Source organism: Canis aureus, chromosome 6 (genome assembly GCF_053574225.1).
Source record: "Canis aureus isolate CA01 chromosome 6, VMU_Caureus_v.1.0, whole genome shotgun sequence".
NCBI classification, from domain to species: Eukaryota; Metazoa; Chordata; class Mammalia; order Carnivora; family Canidae; genus Canis; species Canis aureus.
In genome coordinates this window covers 80,064,808-80,079,049 of record NC_135616.1, presented here as the reverse complement: position 1 = coordinate 80,079,049, position 14,242 = coordinate 80,064,808, and the positions used below count along the sequence as shown (strand labels likewise).

The 14,242-nt window shown below is 44.1% G+C and overlaps 1 protein-coding gene across 15 annotated transcripts in view; it reads right to left on the bottom strand.

Annotated features, from left to right (window-relative positions):
- Window positions 1–12,986, bottom strand: part of PPP1R12B (protein phosphatase 1 regulatory subunit 12B) — a 205,943-nt gene extending 192,957 nt beyond the window's left edge. For 3 of the 15 annotated variants that reach the window (XM_077902517.1, XM_077902519.1, XM_077902518.1), the window contains exon 1: window positions 12,558–12,982. In XM_077902517.1, coding sequence (XP_077758643.1) covers window positions 12,558–12,848 — 291 coding nt within the window. In that variant the 5' untranslated portion in view covers window positions 12,849–12,982. Of the gene's footprint in view, window positions 1–12,557 lie in introns of all 15 variants that reach the window. The other 12 variants (XM_077902508.1, XM_077902512.1, XM_077902511.1 and 9 more) reach the window with 9 other exon arrangements.
- Between the last annotated feature and the right edge of the window lie 1,256 nt (window positions 12,987–14,242).

Sequence of the window (14,242 nt, the reverse complement as noted above, 5' to 3'; positions counted from 1 at the left end):
TACTTATCTTAGAGAGAGCCTGTGTGCATGTGTGCGTGTGAGGGGGAGAGGGAAAGATAATCTCAAGCAGATTTCCTGCTGAGTGCACAACCCCAAGACCACAACCTGAGCTGCAATCAAGAGCCCAGTGCTCAACTGACTGTACCACTCATGCACTCCTCACGTTTTCTTTTATAATGAAGGTCAAGGGCTGGTGATGATCTTAGGGGACAAAAAAACCATACTTCTGAACTGGAACTTTGAAGACTACTTCAAAATAAGGGGAACTTCAGTTGAGAGCTAATGGAACAGGTATGAAAAAGTGATAAAGTTTACTCTATTGTCATCATCACTGATAAGTACTGACACATGAGGGGTACTAATCTAAATTTGCTGAGTACCATGTCAAGCCTTCCAACAATTAATATTAGCCATCTTATTCACAATGTTCACAATTTACATTTTTGAATTGATCACTGGTATCCCAATTAGAGGGTCAACACAAGAAAATGTGATAATTTAAAGAATGAATTAATTACTAAAATTCAGGTCTAGTCAAGACTGACTTGAAATGTCAAAATTCTGTTAGGCCACCAAAGCCATTAAACTACAACGAGAGAGATAACTACATATTATATGCCTCCTGAGAGAAACATACACCATCACCTATGATGTACACTCTTGCCAAAAATTCAAATCTGAATCAGATTAAATCTCTAGATCTGATTACCAGTTTATAGAAAATACTGGAGACAAAGGAACATGTTAACACTACAAGCGTGCAGTCAGAAAAATCCAGATTGTGGGAAACTACAGTACAAATGATCTTGTTTTTCAATAAGTAAGATGCAGAGAAAAAAAGTGAAGAGGAAACTATAAATTAAGAGTCTTAAGATACATATGAGCCAATGCAGACCTTATGTGAATCCTAACTTAAAAAAAACTGTTAAAAAAAAAAATCCATGAACCACCAGGGAAATTTAACAACTTTTTTTTAATATTTTATTTATTTATTCATGGGAGACACAGAGATAGATAGAGAGAGAGAGAGAGATAGATAGAGAGAGAGAGAGAGAGAGAGAGACAGGCAGAGGGAGAAGCAGGCTCCATCCAGGGATCCCGACGTGGACTCGATCCCGGGTCTCCAGGATCACACCCCGGGCTGAAGGCGGCGCTAAACCACTGAGCCACTGGGACTAGCCCCATCAGGGAAATTTAAACACTGCTGAATATTTTATCATTTTATGAATGAATGTTCAATATTTAGGTGTGATAATGAGCTTGTGATTGTATTTATTACATTTCCATCTTTTAGAAATACATATTGAAATATTTACAAATAAAAAGTATATCTAAGATTGTATAATAATCTAGTATATTGGTGATGAGGAGAAAAGGATCTATAAATGAAACAAAATTGGCCATGAGTTGGTAAGGTTTGAGAATTCAGGTATACTATTCTCTTTACTTTTGTAATTTATATTTTGAAATACTCTACAATAAAAAAGTTTAAAAAAAAATAAAAAGAAAGCGGGTCACTAGACCAAAAAATCTTAAGTAACAGCCAGGTTGTATACCATATATATCATGTATATTCAGAACATGGCAATGCAAAATACTTTCCCAAAATTGCATTAGAATATGATTCCAAAAGACTGCCACAATATGACAATGCTTAAAATACTACATACAAAATCTTCTCTAAATTCTAACACAAATCCATTCCATTACTACAACATTCTACAATATTCCATTAGAAACCACATGCAAAAAAAAAAAAAGAAACCACATGCAGATCAACTTTCAATACTAAGAACTAAGGATTCAGTTTTCCAATTACATTGACTCATATAACGAATCATCATCGCCTGATAAAACTTCAAGCCCCCAAATTTACTCAAACTGGTTACAATCTAAAATCCAATATTTAAGAAGCAACTTTTTTATTTTTATTTTTCAAAGATTTTATTTTTAAGTAACCTGTACACCCAATGTGGGGCTTTAACTTAACAACCCTGAGACCAAGGACAGGCTGGGTGGCTCAGCGGTTTAGCGTCACCTTCGGCCCAGGGCGTGATCCTCGAAACCCAGGATCTCCAATCACATCGGGGTCCCTGGATGGAGTCTGCTTCTCCCTCTGCCTGTGTCTCTGCCTCTCTCTCTCTCTCTGGGTCTCTCATGAATAAATAAATAAAATCTTAAAAAAAAGAAAAACAAAAAACCCTGAGACCAAGAGTCACATGCTCTACTAACTGAGCCAGCCAGATGCCCCTAAGAAACAATTTTTCAAATTACACTTCAAAAGCAGGGGGGAAATCCCCAACACATTCAAAGCCCCTGCCCCAAGTCAACAAATGAAGCGAGGTTTCAATTCCTTGCCCTTTATAAAATTCTAGGTCAAGATCTTTTTTAAAAAAAAAAAAAAGATTTTTATTTATTCATGAGAGACAAACAGAGAGACAGACACATGCAGAGGGAGAAGCAGGCTCCCTGCGGGGACCGGATGCGGGACTCGATCCCAGGACCCCAGGTTCACACCCTGAGCCGCAGGCAGATGCTCAACTAAGCCACCAGGGTGTCCCTGGGTCAAGATCCTTAATCTGGATTTATTACTACTGTGTTCAAACACTAAAGATTTATCAAAGATCCCAGACTTCCATTTTTCACTATCCTTAAGTAGAAAGGTATAAGGTATAAATCCACAAGCATAGATAAAAATAATCACAAGTACTGATGAATATAATACTCTCCCTCCAATTCCCCAAGAACCACAAAGCTAAAACAGAAAATCACTATATAGCCAATTTCCTATTATAAAAAATAATAGGAACCAGCTATTATGGAAAGCATTCCCAAAATTCTAGTTCATTTCTAAAACCTATCAATCACTAAGTAACAAGAAGCACAGAGTCAGGCAGAGTAGACATTCAATAAATGAATGTGAAAAAATAAATGGCAGAAGAAACTGTTTATTTATACTAACTTCCCTATCACTGCTCCCTTAGGGCTGCCCTCCAGTGACAGTGCTAATGAGTGGGAAATGGGCCAAAGCAGAACTGGGAAATAAAATCTCGACTTGTGCATCAGCCCTTCAGTAATAGGACTATAACCTTTTTGCTTCCAGTGTCAAGGTTAATATTCTAAAATTGTCTTAAAAAAAAATAAAATAAAATAAAATAAATAAAATAAAATAAAATAAAATTGTCTTAACCCACAAGTAATGAAACCATTTTCATTATTTTCAATTAACCAAAAGCCAGGTTTTTAAGAGTCTTCTCACATATTTTGGGTCCTAATTTACATATAGATGGCAGATCTATTTTTTTTTTCCTTCCAAAAATCAACAGAAAGATTAACTTACCCTTAACAAGAAAAAACTTCATAAACTCTCCACATAAGCTCTCAAAAACATCTTTCTATTGAAACTGTTCTGGGGCACCTGGGTGGCTCAGCTGGTTAAGTGTCTGCCTTCAGCTCAGGCTTGATCTCAAGATCCTGGGATCCAACCCCTGCTCTGCTGGGATCCTGCTTCTCCCTCTCCCTCTGCTGCTCTCCTGCTTATGTTCTCTCTCTCTCTGTCTCAAATAAAATCGTTAAAAAAGAAAAGAAAAGAAACTGCTCTTCCAAAGGTTATAAATGACCAAATCCAACAGTTTTGGGGGTTTTTTTAGGTCTTCCCTGCAATGTCCTTTTACATTGTTGACCACCCATTCCTTGAAACTCCTCGGTACCACTGTGCTTTCTCGGTTCTCCTCTCTATCAGTTTCCTGTGGCTACTGCAACAAATTACCACAAACTCAGTAGCTTAAAACAGCACATATTTATTATCTTAAAGATCTGGAGATCAGAAGTCTGAACTCAGTGTCCCCAGGCTAAAATCAAGTTTTGGGCTTGGCTCGTTCCTTCTTGAGACTCTGAGGGGAGACTCCGTTTCCTTGCCTTTCCAGCCTCCAGAGGCTCCCCGCATTCCTTGGCTCACGGCCCCTTGCCTGGTCACTCCCGTCTCTTGCTTCTATCATCACATCTACCACTGAATCTGCTCTCCTGCCTGCCTCCCTTCCATAAAGACCATTGTGATTACACTGGACTCCTCTGGATAATCCAAGATAACCTTCCCACTCCAAGACCCTAAATTCAATCATATCTGCAAAGTCCCTTTTATCCTACAAGGTAACATCTTGACAGATTCTGGGGATTAGGACATGGACCCCTCTGAGGTGCCATTAGTCCGCCTACCACATAGTCCTATGGCTCTAATGGGAACTTCTGCATCCTCTGCCTAATATTTTTTGTTCTTCTCTTTCATATCTTCTCCTTTCTTCTTCCACACTCATTGCTTCAACCATCACCTTTATGTTAATATCAAACTCTCTCATTTTAAATATGAGGAAACTGGAGTGTATGTAGATAGGGAGGTGATGACTAGCCTTGAATCACAGATGCCTACGGGGTATTTCTACTTGGATGCCTTCAGAGCTCCTCAGTCCAAACTTAGACTGACTCCTATCTCCACCTGAATCACAAAACTCTTTCAGACTCACAGGCTAGACCTGTATTATACTTTCCCTTCTCATCTCCATTCTCTCAGCTGGTTCTTTCCTCTGTGTCCTTCCATTCACTCTGAAATCCAAACGCAGCTTCATATTCCTTAAAGCCGCTCGGCTGGGTTAACCTCCCTGCTCAAACCCACAAAAAGTCTTCTGCTAAGGACTCATGGAGCATTCTCAGCCTGGTGTTTGATGCTCAAAGTCCTCTAGGATGTTATCCTCACCCCTTCCTTAACCCTTCAAACGCACCCATTAGGACTTCTCCTGGGTCCGCCTCTGCCTACACACAATACTTATTCCCCTCTCTCTGCCCACACTGCTGCATCATCATGGACTGTAATCCTTTGTCCCTCCACTTTGGAGTGTGCCTTTGCCTGTTATCATAGGAATTATCACTCTAAAAGTAATTGTTTTCATTTATAAAACCAGACTGTGAGTTCCTTGAGGGCAGAAACTGTACCTATCAACAAATATACACTTTAGCACAGACTTAGCAATTATTAGGCATTCAATGTTAGCAGTAAATTAACAATCTAATAAAACCTCTAACAAGGCAAATAATAAAGTTGTCCAAATGATGACTTATTATTTGAACTTCAAAAACTTTATTTTCAAAGTATATTTAATTATATAAGAAAACAATTACAAGGAACTTTAAGTGAAAACATCAGGAGACAGTCTATGATACCAACTTTATATATACATACATATAAATATGTTTTTAAAAAACCTGAAAGGAATACACTAAATGTTAGTAGTATATACCTCTGAGTAGCCTGATTTTAAATCACTTTCAACTTTCTTTTATAATTTCATTTTCTAACTTTTTTTAGAATGAAAGGCAATTTAGTCCAGTAAGAGGCAACATAAAGTTAAGAACATGGACTCTCTGGTCAGACTGCCTGGGCTTAAATAAATTCTAGCTCTGCCATTTATTATCTGTGTGACCTTGGGCAGTGTCTCAGTTTCCCTATCTCTATAAAATCCAGACAATAATAAAAGTATCTCACTCATGAGTTGTTTTGAGTATTACACACAAGTAAATATATTAAAAGAACTTAGAAGACTCCTTGGCCCAGAGTAAATACCACATAAGTGAGAGCTACAATTACTACTCCTCCGACTACTATGGCTGCTGCTACTGCTATTCTTACTACTGTCACTAAAAATGACTTATCACGACGTAACTATTAGACTAGCTTAAATATAAAGATAATAGCAAGTACAGGTAAGGATGCAAAGCAATTAGAACTCATATATTGTTAGTTGGAATTCAAAATGGTAGAGCCACTTTGGAAAAGTTTGGCAGTTTCTTTTAAAGTTAAACATTCATTTGGGCGCCTGGGTGGCTAGTGGGTTAAGCGTCTGACTCAGGTCATGATCTCAGGGTCATGAGATGGAGCCCTGTGTCAGGCTCTGCACTCAGCATGGAGTCTGCATGTCCCTCTCTCTGTCCCTCCTCCTACCTTCTCGCTCACTCTCTCAAGTAAGTAAATAAATAAAATCTTTTCTAAAAATGTAAAATATTCATTGCCACAGGACTGTTACCCCACTGCTGGGAATTTGACCAAAGTGAAATGAAACATGTCCACAAAACAACCTGTACACAAATGTTTCTAGCAGTTTTATTCATTATTACTAAAAACTGGAAATAATCCAAATGTCCTTCAACTAGTGAACGGATAAACTGTAGTAGTTCCATATGCTGCAATACCACTCAGCAATAAAGACCAGTAAGCTACTGACACGTGTAACAAAATGGATGAATGTCAATGCATTATAGCAAGTGAAAGCAGCCAGATTCAAAAGGCTTCATGCTGTATGATTCATCTATACGGCACTGTGGTTATGGGAACAGAACATTGATGAATGGCTGCCAGGGGGTGGCGGTGGGAGGAGGAGTTGGCTACAAAAAGCACAAAGAAATCTTGGAGATGGTGATAACATTCTATATGTTGATTGTGGGTAGTGGCTACACAGCTGCATGTGTTTGTCACAAATCACAGAACCCTCTATGCAAAAAAGGTGAAGTTTACTGTATATAATGTATACTTTAATTTTAAAATACTTAAAAATAAAAGCAAGCAATGACTACATTTTAGCTTACCAACAAGACCTGTCCAACCTTCTACCTTTAGGGGAATTATGCTTCAACTACATGCACTGACAGTTTGCCTATTGAAAAATACTCACACAGAGAGTTCTATAAGCCCAAATGGTAGTGTGCTACAGGACTTTAAGAATGGGCAACAAAAATTTAGCTAGGGAACAAATAAAAATCACTTGCATCTGTACTCCAAAACAAAACATAAAAACCCCCACCATATAAATAAGCCTATTTTTCAAATCTGGCTTTGAGGTCCACTATGGCATGGAAACTTGGGACTAACACTCATAAGGCAAGGAGCCAGGTGCCCAACATAGTCTGATGCATCACATCAACCAATCTAAAGAGGTAAACTACTAAAATGACTCAGGATGACTGTTCTAGATCCACAATAATGAGGAAGCCAACAGGATTTTCTTAATCCCATATTGCCTTGGGTCCTGACACTAGCAGAATTCATCAATATGTGCAGGGCAAGTCTAAGTCATTTCACAGGTGGAACTATAAGAGGAATACGTAATGAACTTGGAATAAAAGAGAAACGGTTAAGAGTACAAGTTTTAGGGGCAGCTGGCTGGCTCAGTCGACAAAGCATGTGACTCGATCTCACGGTTGTGGGTTCAAGGCCCACACTGGGCATGGAGATTATTAAAAAAAAAAAAATAGAAAGAATACAAGTTTTATTTCACCATACCATACCACAAACATACATACTATTTTGTACTGAACTGAACACGTTATCATCCTGTTATCAGAAGGACAGGCTCCTTCTGTCTTGCTCTGAATATAAATTGCTCTGCCTTTCCTCCTTCCCTCATCTGTTTCTGTCTGCACCTTTCTTCCAGATAAATAGATAATTTCTTTTTTTTTTAATTTTTATTTATTTATGATAGTCAAAGAGAGAGAGAGAGAGAGGCAGAGACACAGGCAGAGGGAGAAGCAGGCTCCATGCACCGGGAGCCCGATGTGGGATCCGATCCCGGGTCTCCAGGATCGCGCCCTAGGCCAAAGGCAGGGGCCAAACCGCTGCGCCACCCAGGGATCCCAGAAATAGATGATTTCAATCTCCCTGAAGCTGTAGGGTCAGATTGAGGCAGCTCTAGAATAACAGAAAATCCTAGGAGTTGAATTCCAGTCTGGGGTGTCCCTGAAGTCCAAACTTGGACTCTGAGACCATTACAAAACCGACCTGAGTTTCTGAGTCAAGTATAGAATCTTTCTGGTCTCTATGTGGACAGACATTAGTATTCACTACACCCAACAAAGTTACAAGTGTCAATAAAATATATTTTGAAGAAATATGCAGGTACTCATTCTAACAAATCCCAGAAAAATCTCCTTTCTGAAAGCAAGCACCTGCCTCTTGCAGCAGCCCAACAATTTGGTAGATACAGTTTTAAGAGCCTGTATCTACCCCTACAGCACCCAAAATTGTAATACTAATGACACCAAGATAGGTGATAACAATCTTGCAAAATAAATAAAGAAAAATAGAAGAAATTTCAAGAAGTATCACCTCACACAGAATTATCAACCCATACTTCATGACTTATAGCATATGTGTGTGTGTGTGTGTGTGTATATATATATATAATGAAATGGGAATTTGTGAGCAAACAAGTGATTTCAAGGGTTATATAATCAGATTATTGATGTCTTCTTCATTGATGACTCTGGGATACTAAGGGCAAACACAATTTATTCACCCAAGTTTAGTTAGTCTGCATCAGTATCTAAGGCTTTCATCAGAGAAGTTCTAACCTTTTGAGGTATTTCTTACCTCGGTCTATTTCAAGTATTATTAATAGGCCCCCTGGAGCTTATCATTGACTTAAGCACCTCGTGGCCTAAGCAAAGGCTGCCAGGAAAGAAAGGTCTCTAAGTCAAAAGTAGCATCAAGGCCCCACAACCTGAAGTGTAAATCATTTACTGTGACCTTGTTGGGGGAGGAGAGAAATCAACCACCAATATCATCTGGGGGTTTCTTCCAACATGCCAAGATGGTAATTCACAGTTGGTCCAGAGCCAAAAGGGAGAAAGAAAGCAATTATCCTGATAATTCCTATCGTGCTTATATAGTTATATGTACTGCCAAAGCGAGCACCATATCGCTTATATAACGTGGATATTTTAACTAAATAATTCAGATATTGTACCACTTTCCATTTCACAGGACAATCAGTCACAAAGTAAGTTGTTCGGCTGCTGGCAGCTCCAGTCCCATATTTTGTTTTTTTGTTTTTAAGATTTTATTTATTTATTCATGAGAGACACAGAGACAGAAAGAGAGGCAGAGACACAGGCAGAGGGAGAAGCAGGCTCCATGCAGGGAACCTGATGTGGGACTCGATCCCAGGGCTCCAGGATCACGCCCTGGGCTGCAGGCGGCACTAAACCGCTGAGCCACCCGGGCTGCCCCAGTCCCACATTTTGAATATAACCTTTTATGTACCTTAAAAGAGTTCTTTAGAGCATGGAGAAACATACTGTCACTCCACGAACTGACTTGGAAAAGAGTTCCTGAGCCAATAAAGGCCCCTTGTCTTGATTCAAACAAAGAGATGGTTTCTCAACAGAAGGTCTATTTGGCCTCAAATCTTTGAGCAGCTTAATCTTCAGCTGAATTTGTCTAGTATTGAGTATACCTATTCAATTCAATTCACTGCCAGGCCTATAAACAGACACAAATGCCTATATTGCATATGCAGGTGTTTTGCTTTTTTTTTTTTTTTTTTAAAGATTTTATTTATTTATTCATGATAGTCACACAGAGAGAGAGAGGCAGAGACACAGGCAGAGGGAGAAGCAGGCTCCATGCACCGGGAGCCCGATGTGGGATTCGATCCTGGGTCTCCAGGATCACGCCCTGGGCCAAAGGCAGGTGCCAAACCGCTGCGCCACCCAGGGATCCCTGTTTTGCTTTTTTTAAAGAACAAAAACAAAGCAAAAAAACACAACTTCCTAGCTGTCATCTCCTTCCTCTCCTGTTTCAAGAGATTACTGAATGTGAAGAGCATATTGAGAGAAGTTGTACTGCACAATCTGGGATGGTAGGTAAGACAGAAGGAAAGGCACCAAGGTCAGTCTCAGAAGGAATCAGAAAAGTGGTTACCTTGTATGAGAAGGAGATATATCAGAGTAACCTCAAAGCAGGTGCTTTTCTCAGGGCATTATTAAAATGTGCATGTTAAGGACCAGATTCAAGTAGCAGAGTCACCTTAGAAGAAACAGGACTACTGAGTTGCACTAAGAAAACTGTGCTTTGGGATCCCTGGGTGGCGCAGAGGTTTAGCGCCTGCCTTTGGCCCAGGGCGCGATCCTGGAGACCCGGGATCGAATCCCACGTCGGGCTCCCGGTGCATGGAGTCTGCTTCTCCCTCTGCCTGTGTCTCTGCCTCTCTCTCTCTCTTTGTGTGACTATCATAAATAAATTAAAAAAAAAAAAAAAAAAAGAAAAGAAAACTGTGCTTTGTGCAACCCGGGTGGCCTAGTGGTTTGGCGCTGCCTTGGGCCCAGGGTGTGATCCTGGAGACCCAGGATCGAGTCCCGCATAGGGTTCCCTGCATGGAGCCTGCTTCTCCCTCTGCCTGTGTCTCTGTCTCTCTCTGTGTCTCTCATGAATAAATAAAATCTTAAGAAAAGAAAAGAAAAAAAAGAAAAGAAAAGAAAAGAAAAGAAAAGAAAAGAAAAGAAAAGAAAACTGTGCTTTGATAGAACAGAGGTTCAGTAAAGGAGCATGTGGACCAGAAAGCTGGATTCTATTTCCCTATGATCTATCAGCCCAAGAAATGGTTCCTTGCAGAATCTAGATCTCAATCTCCTTAACATCCCAAATATATTTGAAAAACAAATATTCACCTTTTCAAAGAGTTCAGAAACTAAAAATAATGAATATGGCCCTCTTAGCATCTATCTTATTTATATGCAGCTGCTTATTAGGTAAGACATAAAGCTCTGGAATTTAAGTCTGAAAAATCCATGCCTAAAGGGCAACTTGTCTCCTTTGTCATCTTGCACAAGTAACCATTTTCTGAGCTTCAGGTTCCTCATCTGTAAAATGGGAATTACAACACTGCTTGCCACACCTACTTCAAGAATCAGTATGGCAATTCACACAGGGGAAGCCATATGTAGGAATTTTTAAACAGCGAAGGATCATACAAATGTTGGTTGCTACCTTAAAACCAAACCAACCAACCCCAGATACAGATAGGATGACGAGAAGAGAAGGTCCTTCCACCGGAAAGAGGTCTGCAAACAGAAATGATTTTAGACTACCTAATGCATTCAGGGAAGTGCTATGACACAAAATTGAATTGTTACTAAGAAGTGGATTCTCCGGCAGCTGGGGGCTCAGCGGTGGAGCGTCTGCCTGAGGCCCAGGGCGTGACCCCAGGTCCTGGGATGAGTCCCAGGCCGGGCTCCCTGCATGGAGCCTGCTCCCTCTGCCTGTGTCTCTGCCTCTCTCTCTCTCTATGTGGGTCTCATGAATAAATAAAATATTTTTTAAAAAGTGGATTCTCACGCCAACACGCTCACTTTGTACACAAAGCATAAAAAGACAAGTGGGAAAGATCAGGCGAGTGTGCGGCCCCCAGCTCCCCAGGTGCGTGAAGTCCCACCTGGGGGCGGCTCGGCGGCCGCACGTGCGGGGAGCACTGCGCGGGGAGGCAAAGTGTCACCACTGCGCCCCGCGCTGTTGGGCGACCGCCACCCACGCTACACAGCCACACACACGGCATCTGAGTTCGAAAGAAAGAAGAAAAGGAAGGAAGGAAGGAAGGAAGGAAGGAAGGAAGGAAGGAAGGAAGGAAGGAAGGAAGGAAGGGAGGAAGGAAGGAAGGAAGGAAGGAAGGGAGGGAAAGGAAAAAAAAGAGAGAGAAGAGAAGAGAAGAGAAGAGAAGAGAAGAGAAGAGAAGAGAAGAGAAGAGAAGAGAAGAGAAGAGAAGAGAAGAGAAGAGAAAAGAAAAACCAGTGTGCAGAGAAGAGCGAAGCGGAGCATCCCCCAAGCACCGAGCGCGCGTCGGGCCGGGCCTCCCAGGGCGGCGGGGTCCGAGTCCTGCAAGCCCGCACAGGTCTGCGTCCCCCCGCGCCGCCGGCCGCCCCACGGGGTCGCGCCCCCACACGCGGATTCTCCCGGACGCGCCGGACGAACGCCCCTGGCCGGGCTACGTGGGGGCCGTGCGGCCGGGGCGGGTCGGCGGTGACCACGACTCGAGCAGGTGTGGGGCGGGGGCTCTACCCCGCAGGTAGAGACCCCGAGGTCGGCAGGACCTGGCTTCGCGGGGGAAGCGGCCGAGAACCACGCCGACCCGGCTGCCCAGGTGGCCGCAGGTAGAGACCCGGGTGCCCGGGTGGCCGCAGGTACAGACCCGGGTGCCCGGGTGGCCGCAGGGAGAGACCCGGGTGCCCAGGTGCCCGCAGTAGAGACCCGGGTGCCCAGGTGGCCGCAGGTAGAGACCCGGGTGCGCGGGTGGCCGCAGGTAGAGACCCGGGTGCGCGGGTGGCCGCAGTAGAGACCCGGGTGCGCGGGTGGCCGCAGGTAGAGACCCGGGTGCCCAGGTGCCCGCAGTAGAGACCCGGGTGCCCAGGTGGCCGCAGGTAGAGACCCGGGTGCGCGGGTGGCCGCAGGTACAGACCCGGGTGCCCGGGTGGCCGCAGGGAGAGACCTGGGTGCCCAGGTGCCCGCAGTAGAGACCCGGGTGCCCAGGTGGCCGCAGGTAGAGACCCGGGTGCGCGGGTGGCCGCAGGTAGAGACCCGGGTGCCCAGGTGGCCGCAGTAGAGACCCGGGTGCGCGGGTGGCCGCAGTAGAGACCCGGGTGCCCAGGTGGCCGCAGGTACAGACCCGGGTGCCCGTGCTGGGCGGCCGCAGGGTCACGGGCTCAGCGCGGGCTCAGCGCGGCTCCCCCGCAGGCGGGCTCACCTGGTGGAGGGCTGTCAAGCCGTCCACGTTGACCGTGTTGATGTCGGCGCCCCTGGCCAGCAGCTTCTTCACCTCGTCGGTGTCCCCGCTGGAGCAGGCGGCCAGGAAGACGGCTCCGTCCTCGAAGCGGACCCTGGGGCTCCCGCGACGCGGCTGCGGCTGCCGCCCCGCGCCTCGCCGCTCCGCGGGCTCCTGCTCCGTCAGCGAGCCCCGCCAGCGCCGCAGCTGCTCAGCCCGCCGCATTCGCGCCGACTCGGCCCGCTTCCCGCCCAGGTGCTCCAGCTCCGCCATGGCTCCGGCCTCCGCGGCTGCGGCTCGAACCACCCCCCGGGACTGCGAGTGCGGCTCCCGCGGCGCGCCTCAGCCGGGAGCAGAAGGCGGAGACCCCCGCGCCGCCATCTTTACTCCTCCCGCCAGGAGCACCGCCCGCACCCGCCTCCGGCCTCAACACGCAGGCGCTGCCCGAGCCCCGGGTCATCACGGGACTTGTAGTGAGACGCGGACCCCAAGGGCAACCCCCGGGCCTTGAGGGAACTACGAATCCCTGAATGCACCAGGAAGGAGGCGAGGACCGGCTGCCCCCTACTTCGCCGCGGGACCCAGAGGGGTCACCTTTGCCCTAAAGCTGGAACTGGGTCCCGGGCCGGCGTCCGCCTCGTCAAGCATGTCGGGAATCGTAGTTTATTCCTGTGGCGACGGCCGCCTAATCCGGGCTCCCTAATGATCACATCAGGGCTTCGAAGTGGAGAAGCAGAAGAAATTATCTCGACTTTCTGTTGGTGAAAACTAGACAGAAAGTACTCGAAACACTCAAATCTATGCCCTGGTTCTAAATCTAGAGTTTCTTTCACGTTATAACATATAATACAGTAACGTGTATTAATCACAGTAAATGTAAATAAATGTGCACGAGGAGGAGCATGGACACATACACAGTGTTACATGATACATAACGTTCTTTCAACCAGACAGGTATATTTTAGGCCCTAAAAGGATCCAGGGAAGGATGCATCCAACCGTAGTGGAAAGAACATAAACTCTCATTTCAGAGTGAATTCACATCCCTCAACAAGTTACTTGATTTCCCCGAGCCTCTTTCCTTATTTGTAAGGTGGGAATAGTAATACTTCACAGAATAGTCCTTGGATTCAATACTACGTGCAAGGCTACCTAGTACTATACTTGGCACATAATCAGCTCATGATAAATATTAATCTCTCTTCTTTCTCCCTCCTCCTTCACTACTACCCTTTTCACGGATCTTAAATGCTTAGGAGAGAGTGGATGCCTTATCTTTCGTGATTTCCGCCAAGACAATTATGGGGCATACTAAACTCCTAAGGCAACGAACAGGACATTTTCATATTTAAAGTGAACTTGATTATAAAATCTGTATAATTGATTTAATACCTTAGACCCCCCCCCCCCCCCGCCACAGCTTTAGCCCTGGACAAAATATAATTAAATGTGCTGTCCATAGTGAAAGAGAACATATACAATTATTAGGTTCTGTAAGTTTTCAAATAGTCTTATGTTTAAAATTTTTCATTAAAAAACATTACAAAAGTGATGAGGACATTGTAAAGGGAAACTTTATTATATTCCATTGTGAACATTTGTGGGGTGACTCAACTTCCCCTAGATGAACTGAGAATTAAATGGAAAACAATATGCAAATGCAAAAT